At 40.0% G+C, this 26,156-nt stretch overlaps 9 protein-coding genes across 9 annotated transcripts; 3 read left to right on the top strand and 6 right to left on the bottom strand.

Moving 5' to 3' along the window:
* Positions 1–1,219: 1,219 nt before the first annotated feature.
* BKA55DRAFT_599203 (concanavalin A-like lectin/glucanase domain-containing protein) lies at positions 1,220–2,957 on the bottom strand (the record flags this gene model as incomplete). Its single annotated transcript, XM_046196365.1, has 3 exons — positions 1,220–1,984; positions 2,041–2,228; positions 2,924–2,957. 3 exons carry the CDS (start codon positions 2,955–2,957, stop codon positions 1,220–1,222), a joined length of 987 nt encoding a protein of 328 aa, XP_046042627.1.
* A 1,222-nt stretch (positions 2,958–4,179) lies between these two features.
* BKA55DRAFT_526981 (uncharacterized protein) lies at positions 4,180–5,079 on the top strand (the record flags this gene model as incomplete). The annotated part of the gene is made up of 1 exon (XM_046188890.1): positions 4,180–5,079. One exon carries the CDS (start codon positions 4,180–4,182, stop codon positions 5,077–5,079), a length of 900 nt encoding a protein of 299 aa, XP_046042626.1.
* Positions 5,080–7,471: 2,392 nt separating this feature from the next.
* On the top strand, positions 7,472–8,207 carry BKA55DRAFT_716850 (uncharacterized protein; the record flags this gene model as incomplete). Its single annotated transcript, XM_046200911.1, has 2 exons — positions 7,472–7,674; positions 7,741–8,207. Coding segments are annotated over 2 exons (633 nt in total), but the record flags the coding sequence as incomplete, so codon positions are not given.
* Positions 8,208–11,598: 3,391 nt separating this feature from the next.
* BKA55DRAFT_697049 (uncharacterized protein) lies at positions 11,599–12,020 on the bottom strand (the record flags this gene model as incomplete). Its single annotated transcript, XM_046200330.1, has 2 exons — positions 11,599–11,734; positions 11,785–12,020. 2 exons carry the CDS (start codon positions 12,018–12,020, stop codon positions 11,599–11,601), a joined length of 372 nt encoding a protein of 123 aa, XP_046042624.1.
* A 3,172-nt stretch (positions 12,021–15,192) lies between these two features.
* Positions 15,193–16,201, bottom strand: BKA55DRAFT_527211 (uncharacterized protein; the record flags this gene model as incomplete). Its single annotated transcript, XM_046188911.1, has 2 exons — positions 15,193–16,033; positions 16,098–16,201. The coding sequence occupies 2 exons, from the start codon at positions 16,199–16,201 to the stop codon at positions 15,193–15,195; spliced, it is 945 nt and encodes a 314-aa protein (XP_046042623.1).
* A 2,538-nt stretch (positions 16,202–18,739) lies between these two features.
* Positions 18,740–21,083, bottom strand: BKA55DRAFT_584271 (ankyrin repeat-containing domain protein). The gene has a single exon (XM_046194298.1). The coding sequence runs from the start codon at positions 21,006–21,008 to the stop codon at positions 18,834–18,836; it is 2,175 nt and encodes a 724-aa protein (XP_046042622.1). The 5' UTR covers positions 21,009–21,083; the 3' UTR covers positions 18,740–18,833.
* A 667-nt stretch (positions 21,084–21,750) lies between these two features.
* Positions 21,751–22,110, bottom strand: BKA55DRAFT_527121 (uncharacterized protein; the record flags this gene model as incomplete). Its single annotated transcript, XM_046188901.1, has 1 exon — positions 21,751–22,110. A coding segment is annotated over one exon (360 nt), but the record flags the coding sequence as incomplete, so codon positions are not given.
* A 1,898-nt stretch (positions 22,111–24,008) lies between these two features.
* BKA55DRAFT_545805 (uncharacterized protein) lies at positions 24,009–24,918 on the top strand (the record flags this gene model as incomplete). Its single annotated transcript, XM_046190850.1, has 3 exons — positions 24,009–24,101; positions 24,241–24,536; positions 24,591–24,918. 3 exons carry the CDS (start codon positions 24,009–24,011, stop codon positions 24,916–24,918), a joined length of 717 nt encoding a protein of 238 aa, XP_046042620.1.
* A 91-nt stretch (positions 24,919–25,009) lies between these two features.
* BKA55DRAFT_545804 (uncharacterized protein) lies at positions 25,010–25,630 on the bottom strand (the record flags this gene model as incomplete). The annotated part of the gene is made up of 2 exons (XM_046190849.1): positions 25,010–25,404; positions 25,480–25,630. 2 exons carry the CDS (start codon positions 25,628–25,630, stop codon positions 25,010–25,012), a joined length of 546 nt encoding a protein of 181 aa, XP_046042619.1.
* Positions 25,631–26,156: the final 526 nt, after the last annotated feature.

Genomic DNA, 26,156 nt, shown 5'->3' with positions numbered 1-26,156 from the left:
CGCACACACGGCCAGGCGACGAGGAAATGTCAAGAGCTTAGGTAACAGATATTTGGCTACGTTGATCAAGACCATGAATTCTGACGCGATCAGCACGAGGGGGTGAGGATTCCCTCAAACAGGACTCTGGTAGGAACCTCTTTTCATTAATCAAGTAACTGGTTCCCCGTATCGACTGGATCTCATTCGCTACGCTTTATGTATCCAGGAGCCTATCACAGAGTATATTCATTGGCTCCACAGGATCACGTATAGAGAGAACAAAACTAGACGAGGCAAAGGGCCAACTATACTATAATTAGAACCAAACCTAGGGCGCCCACAGTCCAAAATGGCCAGTCAGAAGACAGCTTCTTTGAAGACGCGCGAGGCGGAGCGAATTTGCGCAGATCCACACCTGGGGCTTTGACAGGGAGAGAGGTTAAAAGGTCCGTATGCTTCTATACTGAGCTAATTATAAAAGCGAGCTCGCCAACACAGGGGCAGTGTTCGGCCGATTAGAGCACGTCAATGTCCGAAATGCCTTGACCCATCCTGCTCCACTTAGGCCGCTCCTCCGAGACACTCGTAGGACTCAGGGCCGACAGCCCAGACCCCAGAGCAACCGATGTGGTATATAAGTCATGATCCATAAGGCTTTCGACTGAGAGATACGAAGCGGTGTGACCTTCCAAGTAAAGAAGCTGGCAGTCATGTGCATTAATACGTATACTACTGGGGTAAACTCGGGACGGTTTGTTATCGAAGTAAGAGAGTGTTTTCAAGGATTAAGGCAAGAATCTTCGGGGTTGCTACGGTCTTGCGGCTCTACTTTAAATAGCGCATCGCAGAGATAATGACTAAAAATCCAGGGGTTGCAACGGAGCGGAAACGATTCATGAGAATGGTGCCATTAAAAACGAGGCAAGTGTTCGCGGCTATACTAGCTCGTGACGAGACGAATGAGAGTAAGAGACGGAGAAATGATGCAATTTACTCAAATCTGACTGGTCTTTCCATCTTAAATAGCTAGTAAGTAACTTATATCATCTGACAATCATCTATCTCTCTAGTATCTTCATAGCTCACAAATAACTGGCCCTATTATTAAACAGGCACCTGGCCACTATTTTATTTAGTTTTTCGGTGTTACTAGTCTAGCTAGAGTATATCATGTTTAGTGAAACTAAAGACCTATGATCAGCTAATATCTATTGTCCAAGAAACTTAATATATGCATTCATGCAGCAAAGTCCACGAGGAACAGGGTTCCGGCAATGAAACCTTCCCGAATGGTACCTCGAGAAGCTACCGATTGAGGAACATTGTCATTGGAGCCTTGTCCGGAAGGGCCAGTGTTGCCAGGAACCGGGGTCCCGACTGGAGTGGCAGTAAAGTTTAAACTGACGAGACCACCATTGGGCTTGGAGATCGTAGAGTTGCTCTGATCGTCTTTCTCCCTAGATGCGTCGGTCTCTATTTCGGTACCAATGGGCTCAGATTTGTTCTTGTCTGATGTCTTCTCTTCCGAGTCGAAGCTGGAGCCATACTTAACCTTGATGCTGTCCGCGCTGCCCCAGTTGTCACCGTAGACGTATTCATTGACACTCTTGGGGACAGGGCCATCACCACCAGCATAGTCGACAATGGTGACACTCTTATAGTAAGCATTAAAGGGAGCTTTAGACAAGTCAGTCAGACCTCCCGCCCACTCAACCGTTCCTTGCTCGGTCTGACTACCGCCGGCACACCAAGTGCCTAGCTTAATCTGCATGGGCGACTGTGGAAAACCTTTGGCGTCAGCGGCTTTGGGGGTGCGGATAACGTTGCCGTCGATAATCCATTGAACCACATTCTTGTTCCATTCGATCGAATATGTGTGAAATGTCGTCAGAGGTTCGGTAACATCGTGGAAGTCTCCGCGGTCGTAGGTGGTCGTGTCACCCTTGGAGAAGTAGTTGGACTGCACTTGTGTGGCATCACCGCCAAGCCACTCCCAGTCAATCTAAGACCTCATAAGCAAGTCACAAGCAGATGATTCAGAGTCATTGGGCCTCTTACCTCATCGAGAGTGTCGGACTGCAACACTATAGCCGTCACGATACCTTGTCCAGGAGCCGCCTGCAATTCGACATCGACACGACCGAAGAAGATGTACTTTCTCGTAGCGATAGTAGAAGCGTTAGTCTCTTCTTCGATATTGAACTTGGCCCCCTTTTTGTCATACTTGATTATAGAGTCCAAATTCCCTGTAAAGAGACTACATTCGCCATTTGCGAAGTTGCAGGTAGCCACGCCTTTACCAAAGGCTGGATTGCGAGGACAAGCTTTGATAACGTTTTGTGGTTAGGCTTCCAACTTGCTTCTAGGAGGATCGCAAACTTACCCTCTTTGAGCGGTTTGTAGTTGGTAATGGCCTGGGCAGAAACAAGATTCAAAACCGCAAGGCATATAACCGCGGATGAAAGAACCTGATTGAAGATCCTGACTGAGTCGAAAGTGAGGCCGGGTGTATAAGTGAGTGTGCTGTAAGAAGAAGCTTCTTATTCAGAAGGATCGTGACTCTGTCTTGGAAACGAAAGACGGATCGGAAGGAGAAGTATAAGATCAAGATTTTTCAGTATACTACCTGGGTGAAGGAGAGTCGAAAAGGTTTGTGGGAATGAGAGATTACTAAGGAAGCGCAAGGAGTAAGTAGCTAGTTTGATAAAATTCTGTGTGACAATGCCTAGATATTTCTATCATCTCTTCCATTTTACTCTGTAAGTAAGAGTGTATAAAAATAGCCATCGCATGTCATCTCTTCATTCATGCCCCTCCCAAGCTTCTAAGCGTGTGGGAGCTCGTGAATCTGTCGCCTTGAACGGGGAGAGCCCATCTCGCATCCTTGCCCGTTCATCCACAGTGCGAGTAGTATCATTACTCAATGGTCCCCCCAACCTACGGCGGCCATTCCTCATGCTTCTTATCTGGCTCATGAAAAGAACCAGGGGGTTGGGCTATGGAAAAGAGAAGCCAAGGAAAAACCATTACTTATGTACGAATCGACATCATTTGAGCACAGGAGAAAGCTCCCTGAAGAACTCTATGGGAAAGGCTTTGTGCTAATTGAAGCACCAACGGAGTCAGTGGTGATCAGGGCGTCAACCAATTGGAAGTACATCTCCATAAAGGATGTTTTCATCTTCGGCTTACCTCAGCAGGCAGCGTAATCTGTACCCCACAAGCTCGTCTAGAGGTGATAAAATACTTGGAACGTTAGTTGAGAGAGGAACCACCAGATATTTTTAAATTACTGGTTTTAAAATACGAAGCTCTGTAGTCCTTGGCATACGTATATTTACACTAACGATAGCAAATCTTTCCAGTGTGGCTGGCGTAGTGCATCAGCGACGTCATTCGATCCCGTAGCGCTCACATTCTATTTTAGAACATGCGCCAGGATCTCGCAATGGCCCCTGCATTAGCCCATCGCTAGGCGTGCTTTTAGTGGTCAGTGATGAAACAGCGATACATTGCCATAGATCCTGGTCCCTAGGATGACATTCTCAACCCCATTACCTTAGCATAAAACAGAGCTAACGACGCTAGGTAAAATGCTTTAGTTTGAGAACCGGAAAGAGTTCTGATGCTATTTACGTTGTGGCGAAGATACGGGTAAATACCGCCTGTAATGAGCTTTAAGTTTTGGCTCAAAGGCCTATGATTACCTCGCCTATTTTAAGTTATCTCAGCCCTAACGATGATACTCGCGGCATCGCCATACTAACCCCGTTAACCCTAATTGACTATTCGGTTTATTCGTCATGTAATTTAGATACACGCCTTCGGATACGTAGGGCATAGTTGAGTGCACGGGATGCGTGTGAATTGGCAGGTCTCGTGTTATCCCTAAATATATCCTGTTCCAAAATACTTGTCCAGTCACTTCGCGGGGTGGTGCATCCGATCTTCGTCTTGTGGACCGAGTTCGGCTGGCCACACGCGGCCGAGGTTCTTTTATAGTAACTTGACATAACAAGCATACCCACAAGTGAATTGAGGGCGACTGATACGAGATGTTATCTAGGCGTGCCATCTGGCAATAAAGGAAGCAGTAATTATAACACTTCTAGTGCCATCTAGATATTCTAGCCGACAAAACTTCAACTTTTGCAGCTTGTGTTCAATCTGCGCAGTTCTGTGCATTTACATATCAGCATGCGATACCTTTTTACAATCGCATTTTTGGCTTTGTCCATCTTGCTCGTGGCAGGCCGTGAGAGGTACGTCGCACAGTCGGATGACGCTCTAGACGATTCGCCACGTGCTTTAATACGCGGCCTCGCTCCTTCAAAAGAGGCGCAAAAATGGCATGAGGCGACATGGGAAAGGGGACCCCTCGTGCAACGTTGGCGGCAATGGGTTCGACGGCAAGACGAGAACGAACCTTCCAGCAATGAAAGAACAGCTACACAGAGAAGATCCGAAACGAGAGGGACTACCCAAAAGGAAGATGCGATGATAGAAGAAGAAGCAATGACGACAGAAGACGAGGCTACAACAACGCAAAACAAAGTTACAACAACAGACGAACCCGAATCAACCACACAAGAGTTTACTACCGCGGCAACATCTACCCAAGAATCCTCGGTATCGTCGACGGTGCTGTCTACGTCGACCGAGACGTCAAGCACCTCGAGTTCCACCACAAGCAGTACCATAACTTCGACGGAACCTGGTGCCTCCTGCTACAGTACAACTATCGAGACTAGCATAGTTTGCTCTATTACCACTGACGGTCATACCGAGAGTGCTTGTAATACGATCAAGATGACATCCAGCACATGCGCTCCTGGTCTTTTCTGCGACATACATCCTGACTCTGGCGTCACGGTCTGCATGGAGCAACACAACGAAATCGGCACTGAAGGTATAGTTGTAGGAGCGTTTTTTGGAGCTTGCATTGCAGGATGTATAGTTGTCTTGGTTAGCATGTGTCTGAAGGATAAGCGAGCCCAGAAGAATTTTCAGAATATAAAGCGGGCTAAGACATTGAGAACGATGAAGACGGCGAAGCCGGAAGACGAGGCAAACCTCATCTCTGGTTCTAGTGGCTAATTCATGTTTCTCGTCCGAGATTCAGTAGCATTTGTATTCTAGTGTCAACACCCCGAATTTATCGCCGACGCCAAGTCACTGAGAACTGAAATTTAAGTCGACGTGTTCACTTGTTTGCATGATCGTGAAGTTGGAGATAGTGTAGGTCATATATCTTAAATCAAACAAGCACGAAGGTAATCCAGCTCACCTTCCCAGAGGTCTCCGTACTGGACTTCAAATCGTGGACAGTATATATCGCATAGCCCTTGGTAAACATCTCAATGTGCCTCCGGAGAAATCCTTCTCGTCTGTGTCTAGGCATTCGAGCCGCCTAAAGGAGGTTGGCCTTCAACTGAATATCGCCGCTCTTTTACTCGGACTCCAAGCATCAGTAATCCAGGCAACTAGTATAAATACCCCAGCAAGCTTCTAAGTGGATAAAAATATACAACAGGCTTTGTCCAGCTGTGGTCCAGTGGTTGAGAAAGATACAAGCTCTACCGCAAAGTTATCCCTGGCGTTACAGAGATATTCTGGAGTGTAGGGCTTAGATCCAACACCCGATAGTCCGTGGGTTACCAATGTATATAGGGACTTCTCTTCGACATCACTATGTAGCTTTCCAAAGACCACTGTCTTGGCGGCCGAGAGCGGACGAATCCAAGTCCATACTAAACCTGTTGACATGGCTATGTGTTTAATACTGATAACCTAATTACTGATTCTCTAAGTTCTGTGTGGTGATTATAAGCTCTCAGCCACAGGTCTCAACTGCAAATAACACATCTAGCTCACTATTTAGACATTATATAATAATGCCTGACTAATTGCTATAGTATAAATACTAATAAGAATAAAACCTAGATTAAACTCTTTTACCTGACTTTAGGGGTATAAGAAGATACCTCTAATAAGTCCGCCAAGACGATCTAACTTAGCACTACAAAAACCAAGGATCTTGCAAGATAATAAGGAAGCAAGATAGCAGCTCCTGCACTAACAAGAGAAGTCTTTTACCAATGTCATCCAGACTAAACCTACATCAATAATTACATTAACGGAGCTATAGTTATACTGTAACTTATAGCATTATATAGAGCAACCCTCTAAACCTAAGGAAGCTATAAGGCTCTTTAAGAATAATATAATGCTATAAACTATATTATTAATATAAAGGAATACGATTAGCTTAACGGTTATATCCTCATCTAACTGGCAGCCCTTGGTTGTAATGCCCTCACTTGCATAGCTAACAGGAGAATATTCCATCCAGAGGTCCTTAGAGTCGCCCAGCGAGAAAGGACGGCCCTGAATATCACTGGTTCTCGAGACTATCGAGGCTCAAAAATGGAGAGCGACAAGATCAACATTAAGGTAGACAGGGCATAGGCTAGGCCCTCTTGAAATTCGTCATCTTCCACATCGTGTATGACAAGTCCTATAGGATGGTGGTCTTATATTTGATAATAATAAGCGGGTCAAAGTAAACAGCAGACTTGGCTATTTTGGCCTGTTTGCCCGTGTTTGATGGAATTATTTTGAGATTATCAAAGCTTTTAAGCATTGTACAGGACCTCTTTGGTAGAGTAAAACAATATACCTTCAAATTGCAGGTTTAATTTGATCTCTAACAGAAAACTCACATTGTATCTGGTAGAGGGAGGGAAACAATTACATACATCTTTTAGAAGATTAGACCCTGACCTACTCTAACATAATGGATTTATCAAGCAAATTGAGCACAAACCTCTTCGTTAGCAACAAGCGTAAAAATAGTGTTATCTATACTAAAAATAGACTGAATATTTGTCTAACGTGGACCTAAAGTTAACGCCGGGTTAATGCAACAGCCCGTTAGTGGGGTCTCAGCCACTCCGACGCCCGCTGCCCTTGAATGCTTGGCACCCTAGGCAGATAAGAGGTATAGTACTTGGTAGAGCAGGGTACACGAAGCGGTAATTGCAATATACGAAGCTCTGTCTCACTGCTAATATAGTACTTAGTATACGTGGAGCAGCTAAGAATAGAGTCCACTTAAGTCCCTCACACAGTACAGTCAGAACTGATGGCTGACTGAATCCCTGCCGGCGTCGGTTTTGGGGAACAGCAGGCCAACCATAGGTCTTAAGACTGGTGAATTATGAGATCACCTGTTACGCGGTAGAGGTCGATAATAACTAGATGGATCGAAAACCCCAGTCCACTTTGCTTATTCTTTCGTGTATTGTGGAGTGATGTGCTACGAGTTGCCTGCGTGTCTCCTCTCCCAAGCGTGCACCACCAGGTCCTTGAAGTACGGGTTTATATGGCCCCAGATTTGCCGAATGACTCCCCCGTGATCTTTCCTTCTCCTTTGCTTCTCTATATTCATATCTACAGTGTCCTCCCTCTCGTTTCAGTCTCAATATCATTTCATTATAGGACGGAGAACGTACGGCTGCATCATCATCATTCGCCAGGGTTTGGTTCAGGGTTCTTCTGTCCCTCTTCTTTTTTTTCGTTCTCTTTTTACTTTAATCTGACCGCATCACCCACCACCCAATGGTCTTTAACGAGCATAGCCAAACCTATGTTCCAGCGCACGAGATGCAAGATCTACCGGCAGGTCAAGCAGTACGTTCAGCCGCACACCAACTCAATTCATTCCATAATCGTAACGCCAACTAATCCCCTTTCCAGTACCACTTTCGCGAGTCCGACGAAAATGGCGGCGGGTTCCGAAAACCTACGAGCCACTCTTACTAATCCGAATTCGAGGAATTGTCTCGTTCACATCCTCCCGGCGGACAACACCCAGTCCTTGATCAAAATGAATCCAGCCACAACCTGTTGCATAACTCAAGCAACGAAAGCCTTAGAAACAGTAGCTATGGTGGCCAAGGAAGTCTCGGTCATGGCAGCTATGAGTCCGGAAGCTTTGGACATGGCGGCTTCGGGCACTATCCCTCAGAACATCAGAGTCTGCCTCCTGTCTCACCCGCTTCTGAGTACCCCGGGCCCGAGTATGATGTCGAAGCCGGGCACAGTGAAGTCCTGTCTGTTCCGGACTTTGCCCACGGTTGCCCCGACTCGACCTTTGATGAGTTTGATGTCGGCGAGAGCTGGATAATGCGACAGCAGCAGCTATTATTTAAAAGGATATTAATAATAAGGAAATAGTTACTTATATTTTTAAGTATACTAGTTAAATCTTTATTATACTTACTTACTAGCTTATTTAATTAGTATATAATAAACTATAATATAGCCTTCCTCCTATGCAGTTTCTTTTCTATCTTAAGCAGAAGAATAATAAGAAAATTAACTTATATTACTAGCTATTTAATGCCTTTAGTTATATTTTAAATCCTAAAGTTATTATCCTTATTAATACTAAACCTAAGCCTGGCCCTTATATCCTTTTATCCTTATAGGAAGTGTTGTATAATAATAGGGATTTAGGTAATACTTATAGTAAGATCTATATTATACAAAGTAAAGGAGGTAAAATGCTCCTTAATTTATTTATTATAGTTTAAAATTTTAAGTATAAAATCTTAAATATTTTTAATAAAATGCTAAAAAGTGGTTTTAGATATATTAGTATTTTACTAACAGACTTCTTAGCCTATTAGTTTTATACTATTATAGGTTGCTTCTTAAAATAATACTTTTATAGTAATTATATACTTTCTAAATAGCTAGGCAAGAAAAGTATTAATAATATATATATTTTTAAAAAGAATATATTCCTAGCTAAGGATTAAAGATTTTTATTTTAAGCTAATTACTAAGGCTAATTAAAAATAGTATTTAAGTTATATAAAGGCCTTAAAAGGAAAGATTAATATACTAGGGGGTATTATTAAGTTTATTAGTTAGTAAAATTATTAGCTTAATAAATTCTTTTTTATTTCTTTTTATTTATTAATATACTTTAGAGAAATATATTAATTTAATTATAATATTATTTAATAGTTCTTTTTATATATTTAGTTTATTTATAACTTTTTTAATATTTTATTTAATTAATTCTTATTAATATCTTATTAATTTATTATAATTATTATAATATAGCTTATTAATATATTATAAATCTTATTTAAATACTATAATTAGCTATTTAGTAATATAGCTATATATATTATTAATATCTTAATTAAATATATTTATCTTATAATAATTATAGCAAGCATTTTAGGATAAGTAGTTTAAGCTTTATTAATAGGGTTAAATAGATATCTATACTAATAAATATAAAGAAATAAATTCCCTTAAGGACTTTAGCGTTTTATACTTTTTCTTCTATATATATAATTTTATATTCTTTTCCTTTATATTTAATATTATTAAACTAATTATTTAATTCTCTATCTTATAATACAGACCCTATTTTAATTAAACCTAGCTAGCTATTTATACTTAGCTTATAGTTAAGAGTATTAGAAGATATTGTTTTATAAAGTCTTTTCTTTAGTATTACTTTTTACCTTTAAAATATTATATTCCTAGGCTTATAGTTTATCCTTGCCCTTAGAAATAAACCCAAGGGTACTTAATATAATTATATTACTTCCTTTATGGCTTTTGGCTTAATCTAGCTCTATATCCTTATTTTAACTAGCTATCTAATATACTAAACATTTACCAGCACACTTATTAAAGATTAGATTTTTATTAAGTCTAAGCAGGCCTTTTAAAAAAGTTTCTTTAATAACTAACCTAGCATAATAAGTCTAATTATTATTGCCCTTTTTACTATTTATATCCTTAATTATATTATATCTTTTATATATCTTAACTTATAGTATATACTCTAGTTATTGCCTTAGTATCTTATTTATATATTAATATATATTAATATCCTTATAGTTAATGCCTTTACCTTAATAAGTAAAATAAATAATAAGCCCTTAAAAAAAAGGATATTAAAGACTTATATAAGTCTTTTTAAACTACTTTATAATATTATCTTAATTATCTTTATTACCCTTGGCATCTTAATACATTGCCTGCCTAACCCCTCTATTTAACTATTTAACTATTATATTAAACCCTTTAAGAAAGTAGCTAATATATATGCCTTTATATATTTTTACTTCCTTTTTTATATAATAGCTATATTTTCTCTTATTTACTTCTTTAGGCTTTTTAAATTTCTTAAATAAACTAATATTATATATTATATTATAAGGTAATAAATATTAGTAATAAGTAATATTTAGAAAATATATTAATTAAATGTATTAAGATATTAAAAATAAAAACTATAAAGATGTAATTAAATATTTAATAGCTTATTCTTATATTTAAATATTTTATTGTATTATTACTTTTGTATTTTTCTATATAATATAATTTTATATAATATATATAATAAGCTAATATATTAAATAAGCTTATATATAAAACATCCCTTAACTTAGTACCTTACTTTTTAATAAATAATGTTTAATTAAAAAAGATATTTAATTATAATATAAAAGGCTAAACACTACTTATATTTCAGGCCCTTTAAAATAATATAAAACTAAAGCTTTAATTAATTACTTATACTTATTAAGGTAATCATAAGAAGTTATATTATTCTTATAATAATATTTAATTATAACTTAGTAAGGTTTTAAAAACATAAAAATTATTTAATTTAAAAGGAGAAAGTATAATTTAATTTAAATTTAACTTAGATTTATAAGGATTTCCCTTTTAAGTATAATTTATTAAAGAAATAACTAATTAACTATTAATTAATTATAATATATTACTTATTAATAAATACTAGGCTTATACTTATATTAAGTAATAAGTAAAGCTTAAGATATAGTTTTTATATAAATATAATTACTAAAGGCCTAAATATAAATAATTAATTAAAGCCTAAAAGTAATTTATACTTATATTAAATATAATTATAAAATATAGTATTTAATTAATAGGCTATAGAAGATAGTAAGGTTGCCGGATTAAGTTTACTTCTAACCTAATCTTTATATTATATTTAGGCCTTTATTAGTTTATGCCTTCTTTATTTATTTTATTCCTTATCTTTAGGGTTCCTTATTAAGTCTTTTACCTAATTATAAGGCCCCTGTTTATATTAACAATTTGCTAATATTATACCTAATTTACTTATTTAGTTATATAATATATCTTATATTATATTATATAACTTAATTAATTCTCTTTTACTGCTAAAGTTATACCTTTAGGTTATTAACTTTAGGTAATTAAACTTATATAAATCTTAATATATTTTCTTCTATAAAACCTTATAAGTATCTTACTATTATCCTAGATATTATAATATACTATCCCCCTTATCTTTATACTCTTATAGTCTAAGACTATAATTAGCCTAGTTTATATATTATAAGTTCTTAGTTTTGTTTAGTACCTCCTTAGCCTGCTATTAAATATCCTTAAGCTATTTAGTATATAAGCTATTGTAAAGGGCCTTAAGGAACTCCCTTTACCTCCTATTTAACTATATCCTGCTAAGTAATTTCCGTTCTAGGCCCTTAAGCCTTTATGTTTTAAATTTAAAAAAGGCTGTATTGATTAAAAGGTTCTTATAAATAGGCTGTAGCCAATGTAGAATGTCGATATTCCGGCATTCCATGTGGTATCAGACATGTTGAGATCACTCTGGAACCCGGAAAGGCGGGCGTTGGAGACATACATTCGGTCAAGGTAACTATAACGTTAGGCTCCATTTGATAGACTGAAGAAGATATAGTAACATACTTCATTAAGTACATTAGATTAACAATCGGTAACAGGCGCCAGACAATCTTTCTGAGTACGCGCTTATTAAGTGTGTCTATTTGCTCCTTGCTGAGACCGCGTAGCAAGGGGGAACGTCCCTGGATATCCTCCGGCGAGATATAGCTATGATCGGGTTGATTGTGAACAGTGTCAATGTACTGCCTGTCTTTGATCTTCTCGTCGACGAGATCTGTTGAGTTGCTTTTGACGGCCATTTCGATTGAAGAGTGCTTTGAGGGTAAGACTGTATACAGAAAGTCCGAAGGAAGAACATATGTTGATAGCTGGATATTTCAGCAGAGCTACACAGCCTTTATTATATAGGCACGCTATTAACAGATTCTACAAGTAAAGCACGACCAGGATAATGTACCCCTTAACTGTGAAATAAAGCACACCAAGGAGAAGAAGTACTGTGACACCATTAAGCAGGGTAATAAAGCAACAGTATGGGCAAGGTAGACTTCCCCAGGTTCTCTCTCGTACGGAGACTGGGGCCAAAGTTACCGAATCCTAGGTAGACCCCACAGATCAGCCTGGCGGAGGAGCTAGTCTGGAGAAAGAAGCTAACTGCAGGGCAAAACGAAGGTTCCCTATTAAGGGAGTTAAAATTATGCTCCAAAAGTCTGTAAACACCCCACCTTATAGCAACTCAACTACTTCAACCGCGATAACTTTACATAAATATAATTAATTTAATTAAATTCTAATAATAATAAAAGTTATATTATTTTAAAGCCCTGATTTTTCTCTTTAATATTTTATATACTACCCCCTTGCGCAAATATAAGCATTAAGTCGGCAGGGAAGTAAGTCAATCAGATAGTTAATCTGCTCTAGTATAATTACTGCCTATACTAACTTAATACATTTAATTAACTTTGCCTTATTAACTTTATTATTTTTTAAGAGATTTAATTAAGGAAACATCTTGCGAATGTTTAACTTTAATTGCTTCTAAATATGCTTAATTAGGTTAAGATTAGGACTATAAGCAGGCCAATTAATCTAGGAAATGCCGTTTTCTAATAGCCAGTTTATTATAGCTTCTAATATATATATATAAGTATTATCTTATTAAAAATGGCAAAACCTAGTCTAAATAGGAAATAAACCTTCTTCTAAAGCCTATATATAACTTATAGAAGTATATCCTTTCCTTTATGCAGTCTGATTGCAGATTATAATAATAATATTAGACTTACTGCCTCTTTAGATAGCTCCCTAAACTATAATTAATAATTATAACTTTCTATAAACTATTATATTAACTAATTCTTTTATAAACTTCTTATAAGGCTTTTAAAATACCTAACCTTATTTATAATTAGGTTATAATTAAACTAATGATTTATTGCTAAAAATGGTCTAAAGGTGCCGAAAGTTAAATAAGAGATTCCCGACCGGCATCTATCTGCGAACTTCAAAACGATATACCTCTAGCAATTCTTCAATATCTTCCTTCCAAGCTTAATATTAAGAAAGCCGCTAATAAGCAGTTTCTCTAGATAGCAGTATCTATTATATAGCCCTCTATTTATAACTATAATAAAGTCAGATAACTTGGCATATTATTATTTATAAGATTTAGCTATCTAGATAATTAACTAGCAATTTATATATAATCCTGTAGTTATATTTAAGAGTTATTAATATATACTAAATCTGCTAAACTATAAGTTTCCTAGGACATCTAGAATAACGTTTTTTATCTAAGGTTTAGTAAGTTTTCTAGTATTAAAAGATCTTGAAGACTGCAGCGGCTGAATATCCTGCCTCCTCTGCGATATCTCGGTATAACCTCCTGCCCTCTATAGCTTAAACGATAAGAGCTCTAGCTACCTTACTTAGCTCTTGGTTACTTTAGCGCCTGGCGTATATAATAGACAAAATCCCGTTCTTTTGCGATATATTTTATCGAAGTTATATATAATTGAAGAAGTTAGACCAGTTTGCATTTATGTGGTGGATAACCCTGTTGGCGGGGCAGCGTTTACAGACTTTTGGAGCATAATTTTAGTTCACTGGATCTTGGCCTTGGAGAGTCCCCAGGTAAATGGCCGGAGTCTTGGCAGTCGTTTACCCAGCCAATACAGTACAGACTCTCATCATAAGTCTTTCCTGACAAGAGAAACCTCAGATAGTAACATGGCTCAGGAAACAAGACTATACTACCCACAAGCTTCTTTAGGACGTAAAACAAAAGGTCGCGCGTTTAAAAATATCCACTAGTATACCACGTGGCGTCAGCCAGACTTTCCAATACCGGTTGCCGCTTTAAATCCAATAACCTATTATAGGGCTCTATAATAATAGCACCTCCCTCTGCAGATGCACCGATAGCATTGCGCTGCCAAAGTCTCTCTAGTAGAACCAGAGCTGCTACACTTATGTCTAACCGACTGGGGGCTTTGCGTCGGGAAGTTTTCTTGCAATCTTTCAAGTACAGGTTGTCGTCCTCCTCCGATGGAACCCAGCCAATCACTGCATCGGGAAGATCCCAATCAAAATCAAGGCCGTACAATAATAAGCCGCACAAGATAAGCATATCTTACTTTTAAAACAGTAATTAATATCCTTCTCTCCTTTCTTTAGTAGGTTTGGCCTCTTCATTACGTGTTCGCTGTGTAGAATTTCCAGCAAGTGGAGGCTATAAAACATGTATATTATCTTCATTATCCACTATGGTTGTTTGCGTGGTATACGGTGATTCTGGGGGGTGCAACTCAAGCATAAGAGAGGCCATGTCTTCCTAGACCTAAGGTACTGCTGCTGTAAGTTCAGCTATCACTGGGCGGGGGGGGGGAATCCTAGGGCGGGGCTAGGTCTAGGATGAGGCATCCGAGGGCTAACTATGAAAGACGTTGATCTGGAATAATATCTTCAAACTCAAGCCCTATAATAAGAAGAGTACCAGTGATTATTAATCCCCTTTCCCTCTTCCACTTGCTAAGTCCATTTAGCTAGCGGGTTCCAGGGGAGGCGGATTGTCCCTCCATCTCTACAATATGCGATCCCAACATCCCCTGTGTTTGTCCTATAATAGCACACCAACGTCTTTGGCTCCCAACCCCAGAACCCACCTGCTCCAAGAGTGTCTCCCGTACCATCCAATTCACCTTCTTTCTCCAACTGTTCTATCCTCGCCCTTCTGTGCAATGTTGTCAGTCACCCGCGCAACTAGAAATGTGTCGAAGCGAGCTGACACTTACGTTAATGCATTCTCGTATCCCCACACCCCGGCAATGATTCGCGAGGGTGGAGCTTGGCAGAATTCCATTCGCTTTTTGGATATAGCCTCATGTTTGATTTCGATATTAGACGTGGTCGTGCTTTACATCAAACAGGTTAACCCCAGAACGCTGTAGCCATCAAATGAGACTTGACTTACTCAGCGGCAAGAACCTCCATAGGTCGATCTCCGTATGAATACAACACGTTAAACATCTTTCTTTCCACCTCAGGCCATGGGTCCCCAAATTGTTCAACCAGTGAATCTCCTTTAATTTGCAGAGTTTGTTGTGGAGTCACGAGGCTTCGAACTATTTGCGTGACGTCCTTGTCTGCGAATACAGCACCATATATGTGCAGTGGTGGACCACTCTGGAGCTGAAACGCACCTATAGAACTTGGGCTTTGAAGAGGCACAGGCGTAGCGCCCGTCTGATGTGGCGAGCCAAAGCTCTGTAAGCCAGGAGCTACGCCAACTGTCTCACCGCTGGGATTGTGAGCATAGCTGGAGTTGCCTGGCGGATGTTGCCCATAATATGATGGCGATGGCGATACCTGGGGTCCAGGTACATAGACCGGATAGAAGTGCGTCTGCGTATGCGTGTGCGTTGCCGTTTGTACCGCTGGTTGCTGCTGCTGCTGCTTGTTTCCAAAAAGACCCATTATCTTGGCTCCAACGGCACCAGCGCCAGCGATTGCAATAGACTGGGCCACTTTACCTAAACCGTCTTGTTGGCCATGGCTTTCGTGATGCTTCTCGAATTTGTTGCGAAATGAAGAGCCAGCCAGAAAGCCTCCACCCATAGCAAATGCAGTCTTTCCCAGGCCGCGGTCTCCATCTCCAAGGGGTTGGTTATCCACCCCCACTTCCGTGGTATTTGTAGGATTCTCAATCGTAGGGGCATTGCGATCTTGAAGAGTCTGGTATTGTTGTTGCCTAGGTGGGTAGACTGGAAGCGCCCATTGAGTAGCTCCAGTAGCAGGAAAGACATAGTACCTAGACAACAAGAGTGAGCAACACTTTCGAAACATTTGATGGTATGTAGCTTGCTGCAACTAACCATGCATTGTGCTCTGGGCTCCAGTTTGCCACCCAGCCCGCAGGCAAGGGTGGCCCATTACCTCCCAGCGGTGCCTCCGCAGACGACAAATTAGATGCTGACATATGAGCAAAACAATCTTCTTGGGGGTTGTTGGTATTGGGGAGGATGGCGTTCGAATAAAAGGGCTATGGAGACTCTGCGACTCAGGGCAACGACTCGTCGAGTATTAGTCGCGGCATGAATAGAGATCATGGCAAGAAGTGAAATGGTAGCCTTGACAGGCTGATGCGGGGTTCATATACCTCATGACTGCGCATGTCGTGCAGAGTGGTATGGTCAGGCGCCATCGTCTAACTAATGTACTGCTGGAGGATAGCAATGCCTGTACTCAGGCCTATTATTAAAAGGGGCCTCAGGAAGGGTGGCTTGGCCCTAGAGTCACTGAAGGGAGAAGAACGCACAAATATCTGTACAGCACAAACAAGTAATAAACAATATCAGTGTTACAGATCGAAGCTGTCCACGGTCATAACGTCTTCAGATTTATTACGAGTAGCCAAGATTGGGCAGCTATCCCCAGTTTCTTCACTATTCTGTATTGCGACCTAATCATTGATGCTCTACGTCAAAGTGGTAAGCGCTACAGCGGATTCAGCCCTGAAATTAACAGATGAATGAATGGTTCAATTGAGGGTGTTAAGGCTTCTATATCAAGTGCCGATAGCCGCTTATTAGCCTAGCTAAGTCTTAGTGCGACACAATGCTAGCCAGATCTGTTGCCTACTGACATCTATTGCCTACCTAATTGGTTAAAAGGAATTCCTAGGCTATTATCTCACGTAAGTACTCCAGCATGGCAAGGTCCAGACCGTTTGTGGCTTGGGCCACTATGGAATCGGTGACAGTTTAATTAGTTCTTATTAGTTAGAATTTATTAACTCCTTCGTTACGAGAGAGTAGTCCGGCTTGTGACGGAGAGAAGACGAGGAGATCTCCAGGTGCAGCGAAGGTTTCGATATGCTCGAGAAGTTTATCTAAATCCCTCGGGGAATCCTCTCCATCAAGTCGCGGGTGCCGCGCTGTTCGAAGCCCGAGGTGAATCTGGCACCATTTCTCAAAGTCATCATAACTCAGATCGAGTCGTTCAACCAGTGGAGCATCTCCGCCGACTTTGGCTAACGTAATAAAGATGTATTGGTCGTGCACCACCCAGTTGACTAGAACGATAGATTGACGCTGCCTAGTTCTCGAGTACTTCGGATCTACTCCTTCATCTTGTTCAACCCCAGCCGAAGTCCAAGGCGGATTTCTAGGGGCAGGCTCCAGATCCGAGCTTGCAGATCCGCTTCTCTTGTCAGCAGCGCCCGCGCAGATGGAAATAAATGTTTCATCATTGTCGAGGGGATCTTTAGTCGCGCCCTTCAGATATCAAGCAAAGTCTGCGCCTTGGACTTTTGCACCCACCACCAAGTCTCATTGCTGTCACCTAAATGTTATAGGGCGTCTTGACCCTTGAAATTGCCCTTCACAAGCCTACTGATCTCGCTTACAACGGGAAAGCTGGCTGCTTCATCGTCGCATATATGAGGTGGCATGTGTCTTCGCTGGTCGCTCCAACCGGCGTGGACAGATCTTCGTCCAACTCAAACTCTAAACTGAACTCTTCAATCGGCATGGTCGTAGAGTGAATCGGTTGAAGTATTGTGGACAAGGAGGCACAGCCCGACGGTGTCAAAATATCTAGAAGACAAGCAACCAACTCTTATAAAGCCAGAATCCAATATAAAAGCAAATGCTCTGCCACTCGGCAAGTTTTTGGTCATAGGTAAATTAAGCAGGGTAGGTATGGTAATTCCCGCTGTGGATGAAGTCGAACTCCTGATAGTAGCTTTCTCTAAAACTTACGGGAATCCAGATAAAACCAAGCCAATTTATTAGGCTTATAAATGCTTGCAGTAACTAAAGCGCCGCTTACTAGTACTCCTATTACTCTGCTTGCTAATAGAGGTTATAAGTTTATATACATATTAGGGTTATAGCTACAGACTGTTATAAATAGATATTAAGATAATAGAGATTTAATTAATATTAGTAGAAGTAATTAAGAGTTAAAGTAAATAATATATAAGAATATAATATAGTTAATAAGCTTATAACCTATATAAGTATATAACTTAGTTATATTTTTACTTTAAACCTAGTTTTTAAAGAATTGTTTAAAATTTTAAATAAAGTCTAAAATTGCTATATTCTTAATAGCTTATATATAAGTCTTATTATAAGTTATAGTATTTTTCTTAAACTTTAATAATACCTTTTATATAGCTATATACTTTAAACTTTATTTATATTATAAAATACACTGTATTTTAATATTTTCTATATGTGGGAAAATACCTAAAAATCTTTAAAAAGTGTTATTTAATAAAGTTAAGTATACTATTATAAAAAATATTTTAATTAGATATTTATTTATTTATTTATAACTTTACATACTATAGGATATGTATTTCTAGGTATACACAGTATATTAAGTTATATACTTATCTAGGTTATAAGCTTATTAACTATATTAATACTTAATTTAATTATTATATATTATAAAGGTTAATATTAACTAAAAAAGTTGTTATTCTAACGATTTTAATTATAACTGAAATCTTTACACTATCCTCGGTCTCCTACTACTAAAAATACCTCTATATCATATTATAGAAAAAACAAGTAAACAAGCTGCTAAGATTTTGAAAACGCTTAATTTTGCTCTCTATCGGCACCATCACTATCATACGGCTCTTCCTCAGGCTCAGAGGCGGACCCAGAGTCCGAACCATACGCAGACATATCCCCATTCCCGCATTCATAAAGGTCCCATATATGACTGGCGTCCCTGCACTTTGCGCCCGCTCTAGAGCAAGACGAGCAAATGAGAAACTGGCCTCCGGCAGCGCAGACACAGTGACGACATTGTTGGGCTCGCCCCCGCATGCCGTGTATTGTACATCTCCCACACACGTCGCAATAGCAAGTCTGGCTTGTAAATAGGGCATGGGGATGAATAGGCGTGCTAACATAAGACCGCGCATCCATGCCCAAATCTCGAGCATAAGATTCGAGGCGATTCTTGACTTGCGGGTTCTTGCACACCGCAGCCCAGTACAGAGCATCTTGGCCCCAATCATCTCTATCATGCAGTACGTCCCACTGGTTGACAAATGGAAGAAGATGTTCTATGAGAGCCAGATGACCATTTCGTGCGGCCATGATGAATGGTGTCGCCCCATACCTATCTTTGGTGTTGAGTGCAGGAGGGGAATGGTGTGTGAGGAGTGCTTCGACAACAGATTGATGGCCAAGCATGATGGCATAAAAGAGAGCTGTTCGACCGTCCAAGTCTTGCTGGTCCAGATCAACGTTGCCGGTACCAAGAAGCTCACATATGATATCGGCGTGCGAGCCAATAGCCGCTAATAAGGCTGACCCGCATCCCGATTTGTTGGTAGCCTTGATATTGGCACCTTTTATAAGGAGCATACGGACCACTTTGAGGGAGCCAAACTGTGCTGCGGCGAGTAGTGGAGTGCATCCATCGTTGTCTGTCATCTCCAAATCACAAACACAGTTTAGGAGATGCTCAACGATCCACTCTTGACCATGATGGGATGCTAGCAGCAGTGTCCGATCAGTGGATAGCTTGGGATGTGCGCCCCGTTCAAGAAGAAGACGGACCACATCGAAGTTGCTGACCTCTGCACTGCTTTGGAGAATCGTTAATCCGTCATTGCTAACAGCAGATAAGTCAGCCCCCTTCGCCAATAGAGAATCGATGATCTCTGCAGATTTGTCACACTGCGGCACCATGTGTAACGGTTGAAGGCCGCTCCTATCAGCCGAGGAGACGTTTGCTCCAGCCTCAATGAGCACCATGATTGTTTCAGGGTGATTGCCCTTCATAGCCATGTGCAATGGGGTGTCGTCCCCTTCATATTGAGCATCAATATCAACTCCGCACTCTAGCAGAACCTTAACCATCTCGACGTTACCACACTCGGCAGCCACTGTGAGGGGGAACCGCCCATCTGGTGCAATATTCGGGTTGGCACCATGCTCAATAAGCAGTTTTATTAGAGTAGGCGAGCCAGATGCTGCAGCCGCATAGAACAAAGATGCGGGTATTACTTTGCTCTTGGTCATGCCTGTATTTCTGCTGCTCTGTAGTATTGCTTCTATGGCGAGCGGCTGATTTCTTCGTACAGCTTCTGCAAGCGGCGAATAGTCTTCGACACCAAGGCGGCCTGCGTCTGCGCCACGTTCCATAAGTAACTTAATCACCTCAACCTTGCCTTTAATCGCAGCGAAGTACAACGGCGTTCCGTCGATATGATGGCGAGCTGAGACATTGGCGCCAGCCTTTAACATGACAGCAACAGATTTGACAGCACCCAACTCAGAAGCCTGGTGCAAATATGTCTTGAGCATGCTATCAATTGGTTTTGAAGGGTCTAGGCCATTGTCGACAAGTACCTGTATCACTTCTGCGAGATCGTTCTCGAGTGCAACAGTAACCGCAGTTTTAGTGTCAAAGAAACGAAGTCTGCATCGTTGTAACAATTCCCGAATGACACGTACATGTCCCTTGCCTGCGGCACAGCGTAACAGCGGCATCCCATAGCAACGTTCAAGGTCGGTGCCTGCATCGCAGGCATTAGCTACGACCTCTGGAATGTCCCTTTCAACAGCCCATAGCAAGGCTGAGCTTCCTGAGAAGCTGCAGTTATGACGGTAGAGAATAGGATTAACCACTCTATGAAGTTGATGGCAGGTATTGGCAAGCCTAGCGAGGTCTTTCTCGTTTTGTGCGCTGTTTTCGCACAGCATATAGGAAGTGATGAGTACTATCACTTCGGGAGGTAGTGTGAGCAGTTTCATGGCAGGCTATTATCGGCATTGGTGTTGATATTGATGGTGTAGAATGTTATGCACAGCAATTGGGGCACAGAAATTTAAAGAGCCTTGATTTTCATTACAAAGGAGAGGCGCAGATAAACTATTTAAGCTGTTGGGGCAGATCCACTATAGGAGGTCTGCTTATCCAATTATACAGACCCTCATTTCAATATTAAATTAAAGTTATATGTATTAGCAATCTTTAGCTTTATATTATACTATACTCTGTTTTTAAGCCTAATACACATTAAATCTAGTACTTAGAGACGTAACACTTTACTCTACTTAATATTACGCCTTATGCCATCTGCAACACGACATCTAGTACAAACTAGTTTACCTGTCTGGAATATAACTGTCACAAGTATTGCCCCTCTTTGAAAGATATCTTGGCTAGTGGCAGTGCTTATTTAGCGTCTGGTAATGTGAAAAAACTTTCCGCTAATTTAAATACTACCTGTTGGCTCGAGCTGCCGGGGGGTGCCAAAGCAAGCTTAGTTGGGCACAAAAGTGTGAGACAACGCGGGGGCCCGATGTTTGGTGCGTGTTGCGGTATTTTCGATATTTCACCACCTTCAACGGCGTCGAAAATGGGAAATTCGCTGGAATTATAAATTTGAAGCTTCTTGTGATAATATATTTACTATTAACTATATTTGACTAAGGGTTGTGACTACAGCGGCGGCAAGCCAACTGCATGATTGAGAACTCCTTATTATATAAATTAGGGAGTTTCCTGTTCTTTCTGAATTCTGTGACTGGCTTCTGTAGCAGCTCTTTCTTCTTTAATGAGATTTATAAGGGCATCGCGAAATTGGGCGTGGTGTTGAAGCGGGCATGGCGTTAACGGTGCTGATAGAAAGGGCGACTGGTCGTCAGGTAGGCAGGGCGGCAATGAGGGCATCGCGAGATCCTCTTTATCAGATACATCGATATCTTCATCTTCAGCAGCATCTTCCGGCGGTTGTGTGAGAGTAAAATCGACGGAATTATCGCTATAGAGAAGCCCTAATAAATCTACTGCTAAGAGGGGTTTTACTGTAAAGCTGGCCTCGCAACTAGTCTCACAGACTTCCAGGGTAAGCTAGGTATTGATTATAAAGAAATCCTCCTTTTTTTTAAGTTAAAAAGTTATCTCGGCTCTTAGGGAGTTATAAGAGGCATGTTCTATATCCTTTCTAGTATATTTAAGCTATTATTTAAACTATATCTTTTTTATAATACTATTAATAATAATATCCTTATTTTCTTATTACTTAGTCTTTATTTCCTTTATTTATTATATTATAAATAATTAAAAATTTTCAAGCTATAATCTTTACTATGCCTTATCTTTTACTTTAATAAACTTAATATATTAATCTTATAGCTTTTATAAGTATATATTATAAATATAATCTCTTATTAAACTTATTTATTTTTTATATTTTCTTTAATAATATTACTTCTTAATATATATATAGTAATCTTTAATATAATTCTTAATAGTATCTTTAAGTATAATAGCCTTATTAATAACTTTCTATATTAATTTTAATCCCTTAAGTATTAAGGAGCTTAAAATATTATAATAATAATTACTAATATCTCTTATTATATTAAAGGCTATTAGAAAGTAATACTTTACTAAGAGAAGTAAATATAATATTAAATTAATAGGCTAATAAGTCTTAAGCTTCTTTTTTAAGAGATAACTAACTGCAGGCTTATTAGTAATATAATAATTATAGCAAGTATTCCAGGGTAAGAGGTCTAAGCTTGTTAGTAGGGCTAAATAGATATTTATAGTAATAAGGTATAAAAGTGTAATATCCCTTTAGGACTAAAGACTTTCCTTATGCTTTTTAAGAGGCTTCTTTAAAATTAATTCTTATTCTTTTTCCTTTATATTTAATACTATTAAACTAATTATTTAATTCTCTATCTTATAATAAAGACCCTATCTTAATTAAACTTAACTAGTAGTTTATACTTAGCTTATAGTTAAGAAGTATTAAAAGATATTATTTTATATAATCCTTTTTTTATTATTACTCTTTACCTTTAAATTATATATTAAAAAGGCTATTTATATAAATATATTATATTTTTATAAATAACCTCTTTTTATTATTATAACCTTTTTACCTTTTTTAATTACTTAGTTATAGTATTATAAGTATAATATATTTTAATTATAATATTAAAATTAAAATAAAGTAAATAAAAAAAATTAAAAAAGCTTTTAATAATATAGCTTTATAATATAATAAGATATATTTAATCCTAATATAAGATAAATAGGTATAAATAGCTTTACTTATATTTCCCTTATTAATTTATTTATTTCCTTTCTCCCTAAGGTCCACAACAAGTACAAGGGAAAGGCGTGGGGCAATGGGAATGAGTGGGATGAGGCCGCTAGGGCGAGTGGTGTGAGAGTTGATAATAAGCCTGTGCCGGGCTGTATTGCTCAGACGAATGCTGGGAAATCCGGACATGTTGCTTGGGTTTCTGCTGTTGATAAGGATATGGTTACTGTTGAGGAGTATAACTGGAACAATTACAGGGCTTATGGGACGCGCAAGGTCCATAAGAGCAAGTTTAATTACATCCATCTTAAGGTTTAAGGACTTCTGGTTCTTAACTTAAGTAAGAAGAGAGGGAAATGTAGTTTAGGGATATAATATTAAGGATATTAGGAATTCTTAAGTTAATATTCTATCTTAAAATAGATATATAGGGGTAAAGTGTAATTTATTTACTTTTTACTTTTATTTATATATATATATAAATAAATTTACTATATGTTCTACCCCGCTCATGCCTGTTGATCTTCCCCCTCGAATCCTACACGTCTGACCGCGTCCTTTCCTACCTAATTTGCATCCTATCTACGCCCACAACGTGCTTGAATCCGCATACAAGACGTCGTAATCCCGTTTCTCCTTCTCTAAGTCAGTGAGTGGGTTGACGAGTCGGCGTCTGAGCCAGGCAGCAAAGATGCAATCGTTCGAACTCCGCATCTTGGTGCTCCATCCGCGTCTCCTCGACGACGTCAATGACGAAATCAAGATCCTGCAAGCGAACGAGAAAGTGTTGAAGCCACTGCCCGGAAAGATTTCGTATCCATAGATTTACGAATTCGCCATGCGAACGTAGAGAAGAGAGTTGATGCAATGATTAGTCACCAATTTTGTAGTCGTCAAATCTCTTTCTCAACAATGCCCTGCAGATTACGTTCCGTCGACGTTTCCAAGACGGCGACCCCGAGGTTTGCAAAATTATCGATACCTTTTGTGACAATCTCTTTCGTGTTGGCGGCAATACGTCCCTGGAATCCATTCGCAACGGCCAGGAGGTGTTCTTCAAGCCCGTGGTTGGCACAGAGAACGACGTCGATCAGGCTTTTGTTCGTTCGTTCATCATCAGCATGGGCAAAAGCCTCACGGAGAGCCTAACTTTTAAGGACCCACAAACTCTCAGGAACAATTTCTTCACACGAGATCCAGTTAGATGGTTTATGGGCCCGTACGATCTTGCAACATCGCTCTACATTTATAGGTAGTTTGCTAACCAAACCAGGATGAAAGCTGTAGTGACCGTCGCAGAATGCGTGCAAGGACTAGGCAGATTCTTGGAGCTTATCCCACCCAGAACGATCGCCTCTACCGACGACCATGCCACGGCATACGTCAAACGCCCTCATGCACAGGCTGTGGAGCTACAGGATACAACGAGAAGGATCGATATGGTCCTTTACATTCTAAGAGGAGGGAATGTAACTGCCATGTTACTCGAGGAGGTTGTACCTTCTGTCCCATTACAAGTACCTTGTTGCCTCGCGCCACTGACAAGTTTTCACAAAGGGGCTTTTGCGGCTAGCCGAACTCGACAAGGGCGAGTTGCATAGAGCAATGAATTATGCAAGTCAATTCCTCGACAAAACACCGAGGAATTGGTATCAACCCTGGACACTTTATTGGGTAAAGACAAAGCTCATTTTACCATCGGTGCGAGAACTGACTAAGTGTTCGGGCCAGTGCGAACAACAAGGCGAAATGTCCCTTGACAGCATCAATATAGCGGTCAACTCGTTGAAGAGCAGCATTGAGCAGACAGGTCAGTTTGTACAAGTTGGCAGAGAAAGAAACCGCTGAATACAGGGATGAACGTAACAAATGGGCTGTATTGACCGGATTGTCCTTTTTCGTTGCCGTAGCATCCTGCTTCATTCCTGGAGGAGGTCTCTCCCTAACTGCAGCCCGCGTCGTGTGTATTGGCGGTGGTGTTATCTCGACAGCTGGGTTCGGATACAAGACATGGAGGGAATGGGACAACATGAAGGACTCCGACCAATTTACCAAGACGCAAGCAAGAATAGAAGTTCTGGCGCATGCTAAGAGAGTTTACTAGTCCGGAAACTGGTATACAAAGTATATGAGGCCTTCCACCACTCGTGGATTTTCCTTACCATCGCCCTTTAGCGTTACAACAGCCTGCCCGACGACGATGAAAAGCTGATCAAACTCGCACAAAGTGTGGCCGAGGTCTTTAATGTCCGCGATCTGCTTACGAAATGGGGATCGGAGGGTTATGCCACCCAAATTCTCAGCAGCAACCATACTATAATAGCGCAGGACATGCACAATATCATGGACGCGGTGCGTAAACACCGGAATATACCAAGAGAAAACCAACCTACCAAAGACAATAGTGCACACACAGCCAGCCCCGATCATAGTGTGGAAGAAAAGACCGTGGTAGATATCAACGGGCAGGACCTATTGCAGAATAATATCTCTAGGGCTGAAAGTGAACCAACTGTAGGTGGACTATACAGGTCATCAGTTATTTCAGAGACTGATGGCAGCACTGCAGGGCTGAATGACGACCTAAATGATTTCTGGATTCCGTCACCGTCCAAGTCTCCCGGGTGGGAGAGTGGCGCTGATGAATCAGACTTGGGTTTCAGTGGCTTGCACACCCCGGCAGAGGGGAGTAACTGTTGGGATCACTGATCTGGTTTTGTTGGATTGCGCAGGGATCCTGAGTGCATTTTATAAAATTGAGGTTCTTATGCCTTAAGGAACGAAGTTCCGAAAAGTTCTTTCTTCCGCGCCCTACTCATTAATGTAGACTAGCAATGCG

Source organism: Fusarium redolens (assembly GCF_020744475.1).
Source record: "Fusarium redolens strain MPI-CAGE-AT-0023 chromosome Unknown BKA55scaffold_25, whole genome shotgun sequence".
NCBI classification, from domain to species: Eukaryota; Fungi; Ascomycota; class Sordariomycetes; order Hypocreales; family Nectriaceae; genus Fusarium; species Fusarium redolens.
Note: the sequence above shows the minus strand (reverse complement) of the source record. Positions and strands in the feature narration are given on the sequence as shown.